The sequence below is a fragment of the Pollicipes pollicipes genome, unplaced genomic scaffold (genome assembly GCF_011947565.3).
Source record: "Pollicipes pollicipes isolate AB1234 unplaced genomic scaffold, Ppol_2.1 Scaffold_4002;HRSCAF=4701_pilon_pilon_pilon, whole genome shotgun sequence".
In the NCBI taxonomy this organism is placed as follows: domain Eukaryota; kingdom Metazoa; phylum Arthropoda; class Thecostraca; order Pollicipedomorpha; family Pollicipedidae; genus Pollicipes; species Pollicipes pollicipes.
The window spans coordinates 16,544,208-16,564,702 of record NW_023596420.1 but is presented as its reverse complement, the minus strand read 5'-3'; the positions used below and the strand labels follow the sequence as shown (position 1 = coordinate 16,564,702).

General features: G+C 63.6%; 1 protein-coding gene and 1 long non-coding RNA gene across 2 annotated transcripts; both read right to left on the bottom strand.

Moving 5' to 3' along the window:
* On the bottom strand, positions 1-1,029 carry LOC119093892 (uncharacterized). The gene is made up of 3 exons (XR_005093713.1): positions 935-1,029; positions 497-652; positions 1-14 (listed from the first exon to the last, which is right to left on the bottom strand). It is a non-coding gene; the product is annotated as an uncharacterized LOC119093892 (long non-coding RNA).
* Positions 1,030-1,111: 82 nt separating this feature from the next.
* On the bottom strand, positions 1,112-20,401 carry LOC119094163 (nesprin-1). Its single transcript, XM_037217237.1, has 26 exons — positions 20,312-20,401; positions 19,730-19,892; positions 18,858-18,971; positions 17,748-17,912; positions 17,151-17,311; positions 15,806-15,823; positions 13,962-14,124; positions 13,577-13,726; positions 13,244-13,411; positions 12,812-12,982; positions 11,889-12,044; positions 11,582-11,734; positions 10,886-11,053; positions 9,689-9,842; positions 9,156-9,331; positions 8,721-8,852; positions 8,093-8,332; positions 7,556-7,726; positions 7,128-7,319; positions 5,632-5,892; positions 4,962-5,113; positions 4,326-4,503; positions 3,466-3,651; positions 2,218-2,390; positions 1,221-1,360; positions 1,112-1,170 (listed from the first exon to the last, which is right to left on the bottom strand). The coding sequence occupies exons 2-26, from the start codon at positions 19,760-19,762 to the stop codon at positions 1,112-1,114; spliced, it is 3,834 nt and encodes a 1,277-aa protein (XP_037073132.1). The 5' UTR covers positions 19,763-19,892; positions 20,312-20,401.
* Positions 20,402-20,495: the final 94 nt, after the last annotated feature.

Sequence of the window (20,495 nt, the reverse complement as noted above, 5' to 3'; positions counted from 1 at the left end):
CGCTGCTCCAGCACCTAGCGGCAGCGGGCGAGGCGCCGCTCAGTCCGCCGCCGGCGCGCTGCGAGCGTCAGGCCGGACGGCCGCCGGCTGAGCGCGCGTAATCGCCGCCGACGCCCGCGCCCACAGTGACGTCAGACATCAGACCGAACCGGCCAGCTGCCACCAGAGCCAACGCAACGCACGGACAGCCACGGTTTGGATCAGTACTGGAACGCTGCATTAGCTGGCACATATTGCTGTCCCGATACATTATCCAGGTACGCAGACGTTTTTTCCAAGTCCAACAGAGCGCGAACACTCGACAATAAAACTAACCGTGAACTAGAGCATTTGCGACCATTTGCGCAAGTCCACATTGGAGAGGCCCGTCACACGGAGCCTGAGCCTCACTGCCCGGTCAGCCGGGCTGGGGGGGGGGGGGGGGGCGCCACAGACTCCGGGCGGCGCCCAGCGCCGGTACCGGCGCAAATGCGGGGACTGGCAACGTCCTCCTCACCTGGATCGCCTCCTCCACGCGCGCCGCCAGCGCCCCGTGTCTGTGCAGCGTCTGCACCACCTCCGGCAGCGTCTGCTCGCCGTCGCGTCCGAGGCCGCGCGCAGCTGAGACACCTGGCCGACCAGCGACTGCACCTCGCTCCACAGCGCACGGTACCTGGCACGGTCAGGCCGTGTTAGAGCTAGCTCGCCCGGGAGTTCCACAATCTTGAAAAAGCCCCAACCTCAGACAATGACCGTTACTCAACACAATCCAATACGGAAATCAACGGTACGATAATAAAAAAAGATGACAAATAATAAACCGAATCATATGATCAAAAATAAGACATAGAAAAGATGCTAAGACAAACCCAACTAAATAATAAAAAAGAACCATAATCAAGCGATGAACGCAAGCGTACGTAGTCGGATAACACCACACCAACTCTTTCCTCACTTCTCCAGTGCTGTTTTCTTCTCACTGAGCTCGGAGAAGAGCAAATCTCCATCGCCCTGGGTCTTCGACTCGATGTCGTCCAGCGCCTCAGCCAGCGTCTGGTTTGGCCTGAAAATCAGCCCACATTACGGATTGTTTGTGTGCATATCGGGAGATCGCGTCAGGCGACGACTGATCTCAATCAGAGACGAAACAGACATCCTCGTAAGGCGACAACGCACCGGCAGCAAGTGCAGCTGCCGGCACCGACCTTGAAGAGCTGGTCCAGCTGTCCGATGCTGCCGGCCAGCTCCGTCTTCCGCCTCCATGATGTCGCTGATGAGCCTGTCGAACTCGTCTCGCAGCGTGGTGGCGTCCTCCTGGATCTTGGCCACGCCCGCCTCGGCCGTGTTCATGATGACGCGCTCCTTCAGCTCCAGCGCGTACCTGGCGTCCGACGGCGCGGCGTCAGTGGCGTCACGTCACAGCGCGCCACGCCCGGCGTCAGCGGCGTCACGTCACAGCGCGCCACGCCCGGCGTCAGCGGCATCGCGTCACAGTGCGCCACGCCCGATGTCAGCGGCGCGCCACGTCACGCGACCAGCGTTACCATCATGGCGACGGTACTGATGTCGTTTGTAAGAGTCTGATAAGCTTCAGCACCAATGCGAGACTGGACAAAACAAGACAACGTTGTGGTATCAGTCCTTGCTCAGCAGAGCGCGCCGCAGTTCCTACCAGCGCACCACACGGCAGAAGGGCAATTTCGGCTCAGAGGACAATTTAAGCTGAAAGAGTTCCACATACCGTGTCACGCTACGCCATGGTGCGCACTGCGCGCGACCCGCTCCCGAAATGTCGCAAAAAGACGCGCATGTTTGCGATGGCGAACTACATACTCTTGACCATTAACTTTATAAGCGCGCGGACAGAACGGTGACGACCTCATACAACTCATGAATGGGAATGTGGAAGGGACATGTGTTCAAGGAAAAACTCGTAAGCATTTCCTTCGATGTGCCCGTCATCGGTGTAGAGTATGAGCATCATCACCGCAGAACTAATCAGACGTGAGGTGCGCCCACTCCGGTCCACCGCTCCAACTAAGAGAAACAAAACATCCGCAACGGGTCTGATCACTGATTTGCTATACTCTGCAGCCCCGCGCACACTGATCTGAGAGGCGCGCTTTAACCGCAGGCAGCGAGGCCGCGCCAGCTGCGAAACAAGTGCCAGCAGCTCAAGACCGCGACCAGCGGGACGGGGCGACGCTTCACCGCTGCTGGTGGCCCCGCACCGCCCACCTGAGCTTCTTCTGGCCCTGCTCTACCGAAGCCCGTAGACTCTGCACCGTCTGCAGCTTGGTCAGCAGCTCCGAGTGTCGATTAGAAAGCGGCGCCGTCTCCGCCAGCTTCTCGCGCGTCTTCTCCATCCACTCGTCGATCTCGTGACAGAGCGCCGAATGCTGCTTGTGCTCCTGGCGGAACGCAGGGCACGAACCGTCAGCGGGCCGGACCGACCTTGGTCTCCGGCAGGCGGGACCGGCTGTGACCACAGCGGGCTGGGCCGGCCTGGGCCTTCAGCAGGCCGGACCGCAGTGACTGCAGCGGGCGGGACAGCGAGCTGAGCTCAAGCCACTTCTGAGCCGTGCTCCCGCGGGCTCTGCCGCACCGGACACAGCGGGCCCGGCGCGCGGCGGGGCCCACACACCGCGGAGCCCGCAATGACATGGCGTGGTGATCAGCCCACCGGTCAGCACACCAATGACATGGCGTGGTGATCAGCCCACCAGTCAGCACACCACTGACATGGCGTTGTGATCAGCCCACCGGTCAGCACACCACTGACATGGCGTGGTGATCCGCCCACCAGTCAACACACCACTGACATGGCATGGTGATCAGCCCACCGGTCAGCACACCACTGACATGGCGTGGTGATCAGCCCACCGGTCAGCACACCACTGACATGGCGTTGTGATCAGCCCACCAGCCAGCACACCGCTGACATGGCGTGGTGATCAGCCCACCAGTCAACACACCACTGACATGGCGTGGTGATCAGCCCACCGGTCAGCACACCACTGACATGGCGTGGTGATCAGCCCACCAGTCAGCACACCACTGACATGGCGTGGTGATCAGCCCACCAGTCAGCACACGACTGACTGGCCGGAGCTATATCGAATAGCGAGGGGGCTCCACTGGAGTGATCTGGGAAACAAATCTACACATAGCATGCGAGTCCGGGACTAAAGCCGAAACAAAAACGTCAGTTGACTGACACTAAGCGATATTCTCAATTGGCCATATCAATGATGAAATGCCACTCTGTCCAAAAACCACGCCACATGTCAACAGCCTGGCCTCCATCGCCCCTAAGCGCAATGGCTTCTTCGATTAGGATTCCTGTCGGCTGCCTCAACTGTCTCAGATTACCATGCACTCATATGCAAGCGAGTACACGTCCTAAGTGGCGCCTGGCAGCCCCCGCCGAGCACGGACACACGCTCTGGGTGAGCCATCTCCACCTCCAGGCACTGCGACACGTACCAGATGGGCCACCTCCAGCCGCCGGAACACGTCCTTGGCAAGCGCTTGCAGTGCGTTATATTTGGTGGTCAGCTGGGCCACCGAGTTGGCGATACGCGCGTCGGCGCAGTTGTCCAGCAGCAGGGTGGCCGTGACGTTAAGCTCGTCCAGCGTGCCCTGCCACTCGTACATGTCCGACAGCAGCGTCTGGGAACGCAGAGCGGGACCCGCCGCCATCAGAGCCACTGACACACGCCGCAGACTGGTGCACGGCCGCTGGAAACATTCGACATTGGTGTCTTCAGGGAGGCAGCACAGGGTGCCAGCAGGGGCGGATCCAAGGGGCCAACTAGGTCATGCACCACCCCCTCAAAATGATCCAAGTTGGGCCAAAAACACGTCCTTGAACTCTGGGGAAAAACGAAGCATCTTCAACGGACGGAAACATGTTTCAGGAAACTCCTTAAGGTAAAAGGAAGCAAAATCCGCTGTGTTTTGGAAATGAAAACATCCTTCTAGACTTTCACGGACACCCGGCCCCCTCCTCCCCCCCCCCCCCCCCAGCCGAAGGTGTCCCTCCCCAAATGGTTCAAGATTCATTCTTGGCCGAGATCCCACTATCTGGCAGACTGAACATAAGCTTTTGTAGCACAACGGAAACGAAAGTATCAAGATCTGAATGCTCGCAGCGACGCGCATCACAAACTGGTACATGGCAGAGCCCAAAATCTAAACCAATCGGTTTCAAATCCATAAGCTGGGAGAGGTTCCACACCACCCGTACCGACCACTGTGATCGGTGTGGGTTAGTGACTTGCCCATGCCGGTGCGTCACTGGCGGCGGCGGCGTCACTTCAGGCGCCATCTGGGCTGCCGCTCACCTGGAAGGCCTCAACTGCCGTCTGTTTCTCCTGCAGGCCGCCGTGCAGGCCGCTGTAGGCCTGCACTTCACGCTCCTTGTCGCTGATCCAGGCCTGACACTGCGCCAGACGATCCTCGTACTGGTTCCATTTGACCACGCCCGTCTCAAGCAGGTCGCGCGTGGACGCCACTGTCTCCCTGCGAGGCAGCGGGGCGTCAGCCGCCGCCGACGCCGACAGCTGGACACGGACACACACAGCGCACAGAGACGTCTGCCGACAGCAGCCGCCGGTGCGGCACGACACAGCGCACAGAGACGTCTGCCGACAGCGGCCGCCGGTGCGGCACGACACAGCGCACGGAGACGTCTGCCGACAGCGGCCGCCGGTGCGGCACGACACAGCGCACAGAGACGTCTGCCGACAGCAGCCGCCAGTGCGGCACGACACAGCGCACAGAGACGTCTGCCGACAGCGGCCGCCGGTGCGGCACGACACAGCGCACAGAGACGTCTGCCGACAGCGGCCGCCGGTGCGGCACGACACAGCGCACGGTAAGGCCTTCACCGCTATCGGCAATATCCAACGCATCCAATTCACAACACACACACAACGAGGCGAGTTGAAAACTCCCAGTGCAGGACGGGCAGCACTCACTTGTAGTCGTCCATCTGCGCTTGCAGCTTGGCCACCTGCTCTTCGATGACCTCGCGGTCATCGTCATCTTCCGCCACCTGGCAGGCGGCCTCTGCCAGCTGAAGCGCCGTCTCCAGCAACGTCTGCCCCTCGGCCAGGTCAGCCTCCAGCAGCTGCCGGCCCCAAGCACAAGGCGTCACGGTCAGCAAGACCCGGCGGTACCCGACGCCGACCACAGCGGCCGGGCCCGACAGCTTGCGGGCATCTGGCAGGCCGTGACAGAAATGGAAAACTGCGCTCGGAAGTTTCATTACGAGTAACTTGAAGCTGGGTATTTACGCTGAATAGTTTGGTTACATTCCTATCAAAGACCAGTAGAAATAGATCTACCACTTTCAGAGTTACCAATCGCATTATATATCGTATATATTTATTTTATTATATATCATGCAATCGCATAAGAGGGTGGGGAAACTTGAGCTCGCAACCTTGAGACGGGAGTGGAACGCATTAGAAAACTAGCTTAAAAACTGCTTCTCACCGCACAAAGCGCACGTCCGGACAACAAATCGGGGCGGCTTAGCACGAACACCGCACCGACTTCAAAACAAGCCAAACCCCGGCCGACCAGCGGGCGCAGCGGCGGCCGCCGCGCAGTACCTTAAGCGAGTTCATGCGGGAGGCGAGGCGCGTCGCGGTGCCCGGTGGGCTCGGCGCACTTGGCGCGCCGCTCGCGGGCCGTCTGCAGCCAGCTGATGAACTCGCCGGCGGCGTCGATGAAGGCGCCGTGCTGCTCGACCAGCGCCTTCTGCCGCTCGTACGCCTCACGCGCCTGGCGACTGAGCGTCTCGTACTTGGTGCTGATCTCGGCGGCGTGGTGGCGGCGGCCGCGCGCGCCCTCCGTCGAGCCGGCTGTCACCGACGCGATCATCGGTTGGAACGAGACGATGTCCTGCGGGCAGCGCGCCGCTGTCAGCCGAGGCTCGGCCCCCGACCGGGCCGGCCCTGCCACCGGCGCGGCAAGGCCGGGAGCATGGTCAGTCGAGGCTCGGCCCCCGGCGCGGCAGGACCGGCAGGACGGTCAGCCGAGGCTCGGCCCCCGGCGCGGCAAGGCCGGGAGCACGGCCAGCCGAGGCTCGGCCCCCGGCGCGGCAAGGCCGGGAGCACGGCCAGCCGAGGCTCGGCCCCCGGCGCGGCAGGACCGGCAGGACGGTCAGCCGAGGCTCGGCCCCCGGCACGGCAAGGCCGGGAGCACGGCCATCTGAGGCTCGGCCCCCGGCACGGCAGAACCGGCAGGACGGTCAGCCGAGGCTCGGCCCCCGGCGCGGCAAGGCCGGGAGCACGGCCAGCCGAGGCTCGGCCCCCGGCGCGGCAAGGCCGGGAGCACGGCCAGCCGAGGCTCGGCCCCCGGCGCGGCAAGGCCGGGAGCACGGCCATCTGAGGCTCGGCCCCCGGCGCGGCAGAACCGGCAGGACGGTCAGCCGAGGCTCGGCCCCCGGCGCGGCAGAACCGGCAGGACGGTCAGCCGAGGCTCGGCCCCCGGCGCGGCAGGACCGGCAGGACGGTCAGCCGAGGCTCGGCCCCCGACCGGGCCGGCCCTGCCCCCGGCGCGGCAGAACAGGCAGGACGGTCAGCCGAGGCTCGGCCCCCGACCGGGCCGGCCCTGCCCCCGGCACGGCAGGACCGGCAGGACGGTCAGCCGAGGCTCGGCCCCCGACCGGGCCGGCCCTGCCCCCGGCGCGGCAGGACAGGCAGGACGGTCAGCCGAGGCATGCCTCTCCCAACCCGGCCCTGCCGGCCTTGCCATCGGCACGGCAGGGCCGGCCGGGCCGAGACCAGGCCCGCAGGCGACCGCGCGGTGACCTTTGTACCGGTCGAAACAGACGCACGGAGCACAAACAGCGTGCTCGTAAAACGTGGCTCAACTCAACAATACCGAAACGGTGACGACTTTGACGGTTGTGAGCCAATAACCCGACGGTGCAGTGCTGCTGCCGTGGTGGCCTTTATCTGCGCGCTCTAGCTGGCACCGTCTGCCAGCCCAGCGGCCGGCAGCGGCACCCAGGCCGGCGCCGCCCGCCAGCCCAGCGGCCGGTCACTTGCACCCCGGCCGGCGCCGCCTGCCAGCCCGGCAGCTCGTCACCTACACCCCGGCTGGCTCCAGCGCGTCTCGGTGGCTGCGTTCACCTGCATGATGCTGTTGGTGCGTCGCAGGGCGACCTTTTTGTCGCCAAGGCTGGCCAGCTGGTCCTTCTGGGCGGCCGGCCGGCGCTCCAGCACCTGCTGCAGGCGAGCCTCGCGGTCCGAGATCCAGCGCTGTAGCCGCGCGTATGTCGAGCCCGCGTCCGACCACTGCAGCAGGCTCGTCTCCAGCTGGACCTGGGTCGCCGCGCAGGTCAGGTCACGTCACGTCAGGTCGCGCCACGTCAGAACACCAGCACGGGCCAACATCGCGTGAGACGCAGCTCAGGACGGTTTAGGTCGTCGCACGGGCACGGCACCAGCAGCGCGGGCAGCACAGTACCAGTACCAGTACCAGTACCAGCGGCCGCCGCCCTCTACCCGAGCCAATGCCGCGCCGCTGGACTGAGACGACCGCCGGGCTGACAGCCTACCTTGGCGTTGGCGAGCTTCTTGATGAAGCGGTCCCAGTCGTTCTGGATGTCCTTCATGGCCTGCTTGACGTCATCACGGCCGGAGGAGTGCGTGTTGCGCAGCACCTTCTCGCCCAGGCTGGCCGCCTGATGCACCAGCAGCTGGCCCTCGTCCTGGTTGCGGACCAGCTCCTGGCGAGCGGAGCGCCGCCACAGGTCAGGCCACAGGTCAGACCGCAGGTCAGATCGCAGGCCAGGCCACACGGCCCGCCGAGGTGCATGGTTACCGGCGCATGGATGGTCGGAGGCGCACTGCGGCTGGCCGCACCAACGCGGCACCGTCTGTAGCGGCGCCGCCAGCCCCCGCCGTCGCACAAAGCGCCAGGACGGCGCTGGGGCGCGCCCGGCTTCCGAGTACAGTCCGGCCGGCCCTCCGCGGTCTACAGGCGCACACAGCCGACTGAGCCTGCTGCATCGCCCGGCACACACGCACACGGCGCGAGCCGGACATGGTCCGACGCGTCCAGCCGGAGCGGCCACCGAGCCAGCGACACTGACCTGGACCGCCTTCAGGTGTTGCTCGACAGCCGTCCGGCCCGCGTCCGGCTCGCCATCCGAGCCGGAGCCGGAGCCGGAGCCGGAGCCGGAGCCGGAGCCGGAGCCGGAGCGGCCGCGAATGACAGCGCGTGCCTCCTCCATCCAGGCGGCGGCGCGCGCCAGGCCGGCCTCGAACTGGGAGTGCTGGTCGGCCACCGCCTCCAGCTTGCGTTCGACGTCGCGCGCCAGGTTCACCTGCACCTGCGGCCGCCGGAGCGCCAGCGTCAGACGCCAGCCCCACCTGCGCGCCGCCGGCCGCGGCCAGCACTGCCGCTCGGCTGGTGGGCCGCGGCTGGCCAGGCCCTCCAGCCGCCTTCAGCCACACACGTCAAGCGTCACACGACAGCCGTCACTGCCGTGGCTGTCGGCCTCCAACATCCGGGTCATAGTCAGGCTAACAAGGCTGGTATCGTTCCCTGCACACACCGCGGGCGACGGTAGCTGCGTGACAGCGCGCGGGCCGTGTCTTTGCAAAGGCACTCTTCTGCCTTCAGCCTACTCGGCTGTTCGGCGGAGCGGCTCTCCGCGGCTGGCCTTCTGCCACCTGCAACCGGCGTCCGTGTGAGCGTGGCGCGCGCGTCCAGTGTACCTGGTGGCGCGAGGCAAGGTGTCGCATCTGCTGGCTGATGTAGCCCTCCAGGTGGGAGGCGAGCAGACCGGCGGCGCTGGTCTGCAGCCGGTCGATGTCGTCGGCGCCAGACTCCAGGCCCTTGCACACGTCCTGTCGCGGCAAGGGAGCGCGGGTCACGGCCGGCACACAGCGTGGCCAGACCAGCGGGCATCGGCCCACTGCGTCCGTCCCTTTACAAATCACATACAACGCGTGCGTCCTGATGATCGGATCGTTTTCACTCATGACCCAGACCTAGAGCGGCCCAACAGACGGACGCGTCTACTCCAGAAGCCCTCAGCGTCAGACGGCCGGACCGACAGAGTCCGGCCCCAGCGGCCTCACAGGCCAGGCTGGCGCGGCGTAGCGCGGCGCCGGCCGCTTGACTGTGGCCGGACCCCGACCGATCCCCACCTTGATCTTCTTGACGAGTCGCTGCTTCTCCTCGAGCGTGGCGACGAACACCGTCTTGTGCTGTTTGACCTGGACGTCAGCGGCCTGCAGCCAGTCGCTGAGTCGCTCGTACTCGTCCTTGTAGGCCTTCAGCTGGCTCTCGATCGTCTCTAAATTACGCTTCTGTTGCCGGATATCTGCAGCACGCACACGCACAAAGCCCTGCTGTCAGCTCTGGCAGAGGCGGCAGACGGGCGCACACAGTCACACATCCGGTCCCAAAAACGGCTCATCGGCGGAACATTGACGTGGTCAACATCGCATACCATCGCCTTGTTCCGAGTAGGAGGGCTCGGACTCAGACCGCGCGGTATACAGCCCTAACGTATCTTAAAACCATCGCTGACCAGTGACACTGCGGCTCTGGTGCGACCGGACCAGCGCCGCCGCCGGGACGGCAGTCAAGCAGATGAGACCGCGGCGTGTCCGAGCGACCGCGGCTGGCTTGGCCAGTGGCACTCCGCCCCACCCCAACCCGCCCCGCCCCGCCGTACCGTTGAAGAACTCCTCAAACTGCTGCTGGGCGGCGGCCACGTCCTGACGGACCTCGAGTTGGCCCTGCTCCGAGGTGGAGGCCAGCATGACGTCGCCCGTGTGCACCAGGTGCTCCAGGGTCAGCTGGCCGGCCGGCTGCTTGCACAGGATGCTCTGCGGCCGCCGCAGGCTCCGGTCAGGAGCGGCAGTCGGCCCACCCGGTGGCACGGACACAACACGAGTCCACGCCGCCCCGGGACGCCGCGCCGATACAGTGACATCGTCATCACGGTGCCCACATCTGTTCACCGTTCGTGAACAAGTTGAGCGGGTTGCCATGAGAGATGGGCGTCCTCTGCACCGCTGTCAGAGATGGGTTTTCTTTACGTCCTCTACATGGCTATGAGAGGTGGGCGTCCTCTACATGGCTATGAGAGGTGGGCGTCCTCTGCACGGCCGTGAGAGATGGACGTCCTCTGCACGGCCGTGAGAGATGGACGTCCTCTGCACGGCCGTGAGATGGACGTCCTCTGCACGGCCGTGGGATGGACGTCCTCTGCACGGCCGTGAGATGGACGTCCTCTGCACGGCCGTGAGATGGACGTCCTCTGCACGGCCGTGGGATGGACGTCCTCTGCACGGCCGTGAGATGGACGTCCTCTGCACGGCCGTGAGATGGACGTCCTCTGCACGGCCGTGAGACGGATGTCCTCTGCACGGCCGTGAGACGGATGTCCTCTGCACGGCCGTGAGATGGACGTCCTCTGCACGGCCGTGAGATGGACGTCCTCTGCACGGCCGTGGGATGGACGTCATCTGCACGGCCGTAAGATGGACGTCCTCTGCACGGTCGTGAGATGGACGTCCTCTGCACGGCCGTGAGACGGATGTCCTCTGCACGGCCGTGAGATGGACGTCCTCTGCACGGTCGTGAGACGGATGTCCTCTGCACGGTGCGAACCTGAAGGTGGGCGTCCTCTGCACGGCCGTGAGACGGATGTCCTCTGCACGGCCGTGAGACGGATGTCCTCTGCACGGCCGTGAGATGGACGTCCTCTGCACGGCCGTGAGACGGACGTCCTCTGCACGGCCGTGAGATGGATGTCCTCTGCACGGCCGTGAGACGGATGTCCTCTGCACGGCCGTGAGACGGATGTCCTCTGCACGGTGCGAACCTGAAGGCTGGCCGCCGCTGTCTGCAGCACAGCCGTACTCACATCCAGCGCGGCGACTACACTCTCGATGGCCGAGCGGTCACCGAACGACCTCTGGCGCACGGCCGGCACCTTCTCCCGCACACCCGACATCCACGCCTGGAACTCGTCCAGCGCCTGCTTCCAGCTGCGGTGGTGCTTGTATTGCTCCTCCCGCTCGCGGCGCAACAGCTGTCGGCCGTATCAGGTCAGATCAAGGCAGGGCAGGAAAGGACAGAACAGAACAGAACAGAACAGAACAGAACAGAACAGGGCAGGGCAGGGCAGGGCAGGGCAGGGCAGGGCAGGGCAGGGCAGGGCAGGGCAGGTCCAGTTCCGACAGCAGCTCCCAAGGGTGTTACAGACCGTACTCACGCCTGTTTTATTTCGTTCAGACCTCCGATTGCACGGATCGGTACGGATTCTAACAACACGGATGCTGCAACTCTACACGACCGAGGACAGTGACGTATTAAGTGTCGTGTTGTTATGCAATCCTGTTTCCCACTGTCGCGAGTCTGACAAGCCGGAGGTATCGTCAGTGCAAAGGAAATGTCCCGAGCAGGGGCCTCCTCGGTGTAAACCACCCCACGAACACGCCCATCACTCCTGTTTCGCTGGAAAGCAGCCTACTGAGCCCCCTACCGTCGGACCCGACCTCCTGCCACGAGCCGAGGCCCAACCCCCCTCGCCTAGCACACCGGATGGGCTGAGACAGACCTTGGTTCGGTCGGCCATCTGGCCGTACTGGTTGAGGATCTGCTGCGCCTGCGCCGCCGCCTGCGTCTGGTGGCCAGAGGCCAGCATCTCGGCCGCCTTGGCCTTCAGGCTGTCCACCTCGTACTTCTCACAGCGCAGGCTCTCCTCCAGCGTCTGGCGGCCGGCAGAGGGCGCGAGGGTACACGTCAGCGGCGGCACCGACGCCCGGGCGGCCCGGCGGTGCGCGGATCCGACCGACCACGGCGCCAGCAGGCGGTACCGCCCGCACGATTACGCTCCAGCAGTGCGACATGAGGCCGACACCCACCTTCAAGCGGTCCAGCTGGGCGCGTTTCTCCGACATGGTGGTCTGGAAGTGTGCCGCCTCCTGCAGCACGGCGCTCGTCTGGTCGACGGTGCGCTTCAGGCGCTGGATCTCCTCCAAAAAGCCGGCCCAGCGCTGGATCGCCTCGTCCAGGTTGCTCTGAGGCGGCGGCGGCCGAGTCCGATCATCGGCGCAACACACATGGCCCTCTCCGGCTGACCCAGGTCAGGTTGCTCTGAGGCGGCGGCGGCCGAGTCCGATCATCGGCGCAACACACATGGCCCTCTCCGGCTGACCCAGGTCAGGTTGCTCTGAGGCGGCGGCGGCCGAGTCCGATCACCGGCGCAACACACATGGCCCTCTCCAGCTCACCCAGGTCAGGCCAGTTGCCGGCATGAAGACAGTGCGGCCGCGGCCCCAAGCATTTTTAGTGGAAAGTTCTGATGTTGTGTTAACGACCGTCAGCATACCAGGACGTACTGGTTTCTGATATTAACTGTGCACTCCTATACTCATCCTGCTGAGGACCTGGGCGCAAAATGACCACTGCAGTCGACGCGCCCGAAAACACAAATCAACGAACTGCTGAGGACCAACTAAACATTACAGGCTTTCAACTCATAATGCGAAAAAAAACAGGAGCCTTTGCCTTTCTTATAACAAGGGGTAACTCAGGTCCGGTCAACCCGACAGGACACCTCTACGCGCGAGCGCGTAGAGGTGTCCGCGCGCGCGCGCGTGTATGCATGTGTACGTGTGCGTGTACGTATGTGCGAGTGCGTGCGTGTGCACGTGTGCGTATGCGCGTGGGAGTGCGGGTGCGCGTGTGCAGGCCTGTTCGCCTGTGCTGACCCCTCGGCGGGCCCCGCTGTTGACGGCGGGCAGCCCGGCACGCGGCCGTGCCGACAGATGGCGCTGCCTCCCACCTTGGTCTCGGCCATGCGGGTGGCCATCGAGCCCCAACTGTCGTGCAGCGCCGTCAGCTGCTGACTGACGGCCGGGTGGCCGGTGGGTTCGGTGTTGCGAAGCACTTGGTGGCCCAGGTCCACCGCGGCGTGCACCCGCTTAAAGCCCTCGTCCTTGTACAGCAGCAGATCCTGCGTCGAAGCCAGCAGCTCGATAAGACGGGAGCGGAGCGAGGCGCAGTCGGCGCCACACCGGTCACCAACCAACGTAACATACAAACACAGCTTTCAAAGGCAGTGAGTAAAGTCTGCCTCCCAGCCAGCTCCGGCCATTGAACCAAGAACAAACGCTTACTTCAGCCCACGGAGACCAGCCGCTACACATTCCAAGGCGACACGTTTCGGTTCAGCGGCTGCCTGCCTGCCGAGCCGGTCACCGGAGCGGCGCCGCACCTTGACGGTGGCTAGCTTGGCCTCGAGCTCCTTCTGAGAGGCGGCCGACAGGTCGGAGCAGTAGTCGAGCTTGGAGCCGACGTCGCGCAGCCACGCCGTCGTCTCGTCCAGCTGTCGGCTGTAGTCGCTGTGGCTGGCCACATACTGTTGCCAGCAGCTCACTAGCTCCTGCGCACACACCCGGCCCGTCAGGCGGACAGACTGCGGCGGCGCGCGACACACTCGCAGATCGAGAGCACGGCACGTATCCACGCACACCAAGCTGACGGCATCGCTCTGGCCGGTCCGGTAGGGCGCCGACGGCGCAGCACCCGGCCGCCGGCGGACGCTCACCTGGACCGTCTGGGACACCTGCTGGTACTTGGCGATGATCTGGTCGTGCTGGGACTGGCGGCCGCCCGTGCAGGACGAGCTCAGCTCGTGGGCGCGGTCTGTCAGCGCGTCGATCTCCAGCTCGCGTGCACGCACCTCGCCCTGGATGCTCTGCCCAGTGCAGGACACGGACGCGTGTGATAGTCGGTGACAGAAGTTGGCTGGTCGCCATCTGAGGCTGCGTCACACACGACAGGACATTTCGGTACCCTTTGGCCTCACTTTTCATCATGGGAGACGTCTCCTTCTTACGTGGGCAGCCCTGGTGCGTGACTGACGCTCACTGCCGCAGATCACTGGAGACCGTGTCTGGCCGGCAGTCCGTGCGTCGGGTCGACATCCTCACCTGCAGCTCCTCCAATTGGTCCTTCTTCTGCTGCAGGGTGTCCTTGAGGGTGACGGCGTGCAGCTTGCTGTCCGTCTCCTTGAGCCAAGCGGCCCACGAGTCCTTCATCTGCTCGAACCGGCTCCACTGGTCCAGCACTCGCTGCAGGCCGGCGATGGCGGCGCTGCCGAGCGGCGCCGTCAGCATAGTCGTAACAAAGCGCTGATCGCTGACGAGCAGACGCCGAACACACCGCCGCCAGGCCGCTCACGAGCATACGTCGAACGCCACCCGGCCCGGCGCCGGCTCGAGGGCGGTACCGGGCGCTCACGCGCAGACGCTGAACACACCCGCCGCCCGGTCCGGCCCGGCCATTCACGAACAGACGTCGAACACACCCGCCGCCCGGCCCGGCGCTGGCAGGCTGCGGGGGTGATCATCTTTCATCCGGACGAGTAGCAGGGCTTTAGCCGCATCAGAGCTGCCACCGTCACAACAGAACACTGCCGTGTCATCACCGGCCGGCAGCCGGGACCGGCACACCTCCACGGCAAGACAGAGAGCTCAGCACAGCAGAACCACCGGCCGGCATCCAGGACCGACACACCTCCCCGGCAAGACAGAGGGCGCATCACATTGAACCACCGGCCGGTATCCAGGACCGGCGCAACTCCCCGGCAAGACAGAGAGTGCATCACATTGAACCATCGGCCGGCATCCAGAACCGGCACACCTCTCCGCAAGACAGAGAGCGCATCACATTGAACCACCGGCCGGCATCCAGGACCGGCACACCTCCACGGCAAGACAGAGCCCAGCACAGCAGAACCACCGGCCGGCATCCAGGACCGGCACACCCCCAGGGCAAGACAGAGAGCGCATCACATTGAACCACCGGCCGGCATCCAGAACCGGCACACCTCCCCCGCAAGACAGAGAGCGCATCACATTGAACCACCGGCCAGCATCCAGGACCGGCACACCTCCACGGCAAGACAGAGAGCGCATCACACTGAACCACCGGCCGGCATCCAGAACCGGCACACCTCCCCCGCAAGACAGAGAGCGCATCACATTGAACCACCGGCCGGCATCCAGGACCGGCACACCTCCCCCGCAAGACAGAGGGCGCATCACATTGAACCACCGGCCGGCATCCAGGACCGGCGCACCTCCAGGGCAAGACAGAGAGCGCATCACAGCTGAACCACCGGCCGGCAGCCGGAACCGGCGTACCTCCAGGGCAAGACAGAGAGCGCATCACATCTGATCGCCAGGACTGTGCGGCGGACTGCAGCGAGTCATCTCTAGATACTCGGTGTCGCCGTCCCGCATGCACATTTCAACAGGACAGGCAAAGACAAACGGCACAAAAAGTTGTGCCCACCGCAGCAGGGAAGGAGGCACGATTCCAGCAGTCGGAAATACGGATGAGAACAGTAGGTACAGCTGCACCAGTCCTTGTTACAACGGATTTACCGTCACGGTCAAAATGTCCCGAATGTCCGCTGCTGTGAACCAGTTACAATAGATCGAAATAAGGTGCATAGAGCACTTTCATGGCGTTCCGTATGCACGACCGTTCACTGAAAGCGCTGCTGAAGAGGAGAGGCCGGTCTGGAAAAAGCTGCTCCAGTCACGGGGCTACCACGCTAGATGTCAGCTGTCGCCAACTAGTTCCAAACAAATTGTTCCGAAATACGACAGCTACGCAGCAGCGGCGAAAGAGGGCGTGCCGGCGTGCCTACGGGGTACGAAGCACAACGACAAATAACACGCCAGACGCACTGCAGCGATGTGCTGTTAATAAAGCCTTTAAGCCACATGAGAGAGAGAAAAAGAAAGGTTTGATTATGTTAACTTACTCCAGCCCTCGGCCGCCCCTAGAACAAGAACGACGCCGGCGTCACTGGGTGCACACCGCCCCCACGGGTGTACACTGGGTGCGCGCCGCCGCGGGTCTCGCGAGCCCCACAGAGCCGCCCGCCGGCCGTCTCCGCCACCGGAAGACACGCGTCACCACACACGGCGATTCAAGTCAGAGCAGGGCGGATGTTATAGTGGGTTATCAGCGAGCGCAAGACGCCCTCAGCGCGTCACTGGAGCTCGGATTAACGATGTTTGTGTTATGGGTTACAGAACCAAAGGCAACCGAATTGGTTAGCTACCAGTAGGTACTTCGACTTATTTTCACCATTCTGCAACAGTCAATGTCATGCCACATGGATTCCGTCGCTTGCAAGTGTTCTGTTGGTACTGTCAAAAACAGTACGCAAAGCTGTGCATTCCCTGGAACCCAGCCACGGCGCTCCGCTTCACATTATTTTGTCTAGGCCTGAAACCATTGCCACACAAACTTAAGTGGCAATGCCCGGCATTTTGCAACCAAGGCTATTTCCCCCCATTGTCTGTATTTTACGCAGTGTGCCACGATCGCCTGCTTCCATGCCTCGCCCTTTCCTCCACATCCGGCTTATCTAATCGTTACATGCGACAAGTTTGTTGTGTAAACATTGTTTGTTTGTGTGCGTGTGCATGTGCGTGTGCACGGGCGCGGGCGCGTGCGCGTGCGCGTGCGTGTGCCACACACCACGCGCGCGCACGCGCGCGCACGTGGTGTGTGTGTGTGCGTGTGTGTGCTGACTTACTATCCAACGTCAAAATTTGGACTCTCAATGATGCGCGCCTCCAATGGATCTGGGAAGTTATCTTACGGGGATTTGACCGTCCAGAAAGTTTATAACCTCTTAATAAGGCGAAGTCCTGATCTAAAAAGGGCATCATTTTGGGCCCAAGATCCGGGAAACAATGACAACCTTGCCACTTCTGCGGCATCTTGTCTATCAAAACTTCAATGCGCCGCTGCTGCCGACTGTGCTGCTATATTTGAGCGCCACTTACATTGCCGCCAGTTTTGGACGCGTACTCCCAACCTGCATGGCTACTTGTTAAAACGAATATCTTCCACCATTGCCGCAGCATAAAGCAAGGATTGGCGAAAAGAACAATTTCATATAGATCACAGCATACTGCGCCACCTTTTACATATCTCACTGAAAAACTTCCAGCGGGGCCATCCCCTCAACCTGTAAGAAAGTGGTTCAGTCTCCACTGCGCCACACCGTGCCTCCCTCGAAAGGCCATGATCTGGCGTTGCTTGGCCAGAGCCTGGGGGGAGCCCAGCCTGCCCCAGCGCGCGTCATCACTCACTCCGCTGACGAGATGAGACCCTGCCACTCCTGCTCGGTGCTCTCGATCTGGGCGCGCACGTTCTGCTGGCCGAGCGGGCTGGTGTTGGGGATCACCTTCTCGCCCACGGTCTGCACCTGGGTCACCCTGGCCGCCTCGTCCAGCAGGCCGGCCTTCAGCGTCTGTCCACCAAACAGAAACGACGCTGGCCACGGCCGAAAGCAGACACCCCGCCAGCCACAGAACACGGCACGGAGCTCCGCCCACCGCTGACGGACACCCCACCAGCCACAGACCTCCGCCCACCGCTACCACGACCCACATCGGAAACGCTTGCAATGAAACAGAATAACGAATTAGCCCGAAATGGAAACACGGCCTCATTCCCAGAGCGAACGTACCACCGACGCATGCCACATCAACGATCACCACTGCCACAACTTTATGCGCATACTGCACCCAGAAAACAGCGGAAAATGACTGCAGGGGAGTCTACACCCCGCTACCGGTCCGTGAGTGACCGGACTCTAGGCCCAAGCGCAGTACTGCCACCAGCCGCACCCGCCACCGCGGCGGGGCGGGGCGGGGCGGGGCCGGACCGCGCGACGCTGGGCGCACCTTCAGCTTGTCGAGGTTGGCCCGGATGGTGACTAGTTCGCCGTGCGGTCGACCCCACATCTCGATGGCCGAGTGGGTCGACTCCAGGAACTCCTGGGCGTCCAGCACGGCCCTGGTGTACTGCTGGTGGTCCGCCACGATGCCCTCGTACCGCTCCACCTGGGTCTGAGACCGACAGAGTCGTCACACAACCATCAGCAACCATCAGATGCACGGCTGACCACTCTCAAGTGTATAGGTTTGATACATCTTACAGCCTAAATAATTCAAATAAAATGAATTATAGCAACAAATACTGGGCTCTTAGTATGTACCATCACAACCTGTCATATCAGCATGGAATGGTTCAAATTTCGTTTGTCGTTTGAAGCTCAAATGACGTTCAGCTGTGACTGTAACGCCATCTTGTGTCAAGAGTCCAACATGTGGCTGCGTCTGCGAGGCCAGCTATTGGTCAGTGGACATGCCTGAAGAAGGCCAGACGACTTCACCGGCGCCATGGCAGTCAGCAGGTCACCTCACCGCCCGATACGGACACCACGGACACAGTCCTGGGCTGCACCCGGTGGCCGCTCCATGCTATCATGCACTCCCTGAGCCTGCAGGGTCGGCTGTCAGGCCCTCTTCCGGCCCGCGAGGTCCGCTGTCACCCCCTCCCCCGGCCCGGGGGTCCGCTGTCACACCCTCCCCCGGTCCGGGGGTCCGCTGTCACCCCCTCCCCCGGCCCGGGGGTCCGCTGTCACACCCTCCCCCGGTCCGGGGGTCCGCTGTCACACCCTCCCCCGGCCCGGGGGTCCGCTGTCACACCCTCCCCCGGTCCGGGGGTCCGCTGTCACCCCCTCCCCCGGCCCGGGGGTCCGCTGTCACACCCTCCCTCACCCCGGGGGTCCGCTGTCACACCCTCCCCGGCTCGGGGTCCGCTGTCACACCCTCCCCCGGCCCGGGGTCCGCTGTCACACCCTCCCCAGACCCATGAGGTCGACTGTCACGCCTCCCCCGGCCCGCGAAGTCGACTGTCACGCCTCTCCCGGCCCGTGGGGTCGGTCGACTGAAAGCCAGCCGGCCGTCGGTCCGGCGCGCCGTCTCCGGAGCGGCACATCGCGAGCACACCTGGACCGTGTCGAGCATCTGCTGGTGCTGCTGGTCGAGACCGTCCAGCAATCGGCTGGCCTCGTCTGTCCGGTCGGGCAGCTGACCGCCCTTCTCCCGGCAGGTAGCGAGCACCTGGCGGCCAGGCGGCGCGCAGCGGGTCACGACCGGCGCTGGACTTGGCCGGCGCGGCAGGGCGTCCACCGGTGCGACATCAGTACCAGCCGTGTAGCCGACCTTCTCCGGGACCAGTTCCATCACACCATCGACCACAGCCGAACCCGTCGGCCCCGCTGGACGGCTTACGGCCGGACTAACCACGGAGCACGTCAGCGACACCGGGCCAAGCTCGAAACGCTTATGTTCGGACCAGCCAGAATGGTACCTGACGGGCGGTGGGCCAACTATCACACACTCGCACAGCCAATACCCTCAATCACTGACTGATCAAATCTCCCCGCATAACATCGGTCCTCTGACCTGACGCATCTGGGTTTGATCTACATACAGGCGCGACACGAGGTCCGAGGGTGATGCTGCTGGAACACGGGGTGACGACCCCTGACCTGCTGCCGGGACACCAGGTGACGACCTCTGACCTGCTGCTGTGGCAAGTGGTGACGACCCCTGACCTGCTGGTAGGACACGAGGTGACCTCTGACCTGCTGCTGGGACACGACGTGACGACCTCCGACCTGCTGCTAGGACACGAGGTGACGACCCTTGACCTGCTCCTGGTACATGAGGCGACGATCCCTCACCTGCCGGTGGGACACGAGGCGACGATCCCTCACCTGCTCCTGGGACATGACGCGACGATCCCTCACCTGCCGGTGGGACACGAGGCGACGATTCCTCACCTGCTCCTGGGACATGACGCGACGATCCCTCACCTGCCGGTGGGACACGAGGTCGTGCAGCAGCATACGGTAGGTCTGCAGCTGGTCGCATTTGTCGTCGAGCGTGGCCTTGAGCTCCAGCTCCTCCGGCACGCGGCCGCGCGCCTCCTCCAGCCAGCGGCGCAGCTCGGCCACCGACTCGTCGTAGCCGGAGAACCTGGGGCACGGCGGCCACAAGCGGCAAAGTCACACCACCGACCGTACCGGCCGCACCGCCACGCATCCGCACCATACACCAGCGACCAGCCGCGCGGCAGGCGGCGCTTCTGCCGTGGTGATGGGCTCCGCATATCAAAAGTAAGCGTCTTATTTCGGTGTTACCGACCTGAATTTCCCTTTACTAGTAGACTTGGCTCCTCGCCAGACCGCCGCCGCATCTGGCCACAGGAAGACAATAAAACGCAGGGAACTATGAGCACCACGCAATCTCCCTTTTATCTAGATCACTTGGCATCCAATCATTGCAAGCACGGCATCCCGACGACAGCTATCTGAGATCGACAGCCACCTGTCAGAACACACCGTCCCCAGTGATGGCTCCGGCGACGCCGGGCACCACCGCGCCATATCACGCACTTGTTGTTGCTTAGCAGCAGCTGTTTCTCGGTGCTGGCCAGCTGGTCGTAGAGCGTGTCGTGCGCAGCCTGCAGCTGCTCCAGCTGGGTCTGGATCAGCTGGCGGCCGTCGGGCGCGGTGGCCGTGTACAGCCGCTCGCCCAGCTGGCAGACGGTCGCCAGCTGGCGCCCGACGTCCGCCTGCG

Coding starts and splice junctions, on each gene's coding strand:
- LOC119094163 (XM_037217237.1), bottom strand. CDS start 19,762: ATGCTGCTGCACGACCTCGTGTCCCACCGGCAG. Junction 5,893..7,127: donor GCACCAACAGCATCATGCAG/GTGAACGCAGCC, acceptor CGCTGCCCGCAG/GACATCGTCTCGTTCCAACC. Junction 2,391..3,465: donor GGCTGGAGGTGGCCCATCTG/GTACGTGTCGCA, acceptor GCGTTCCGCCAG/GAGCACAAGCAGCATTCGGC.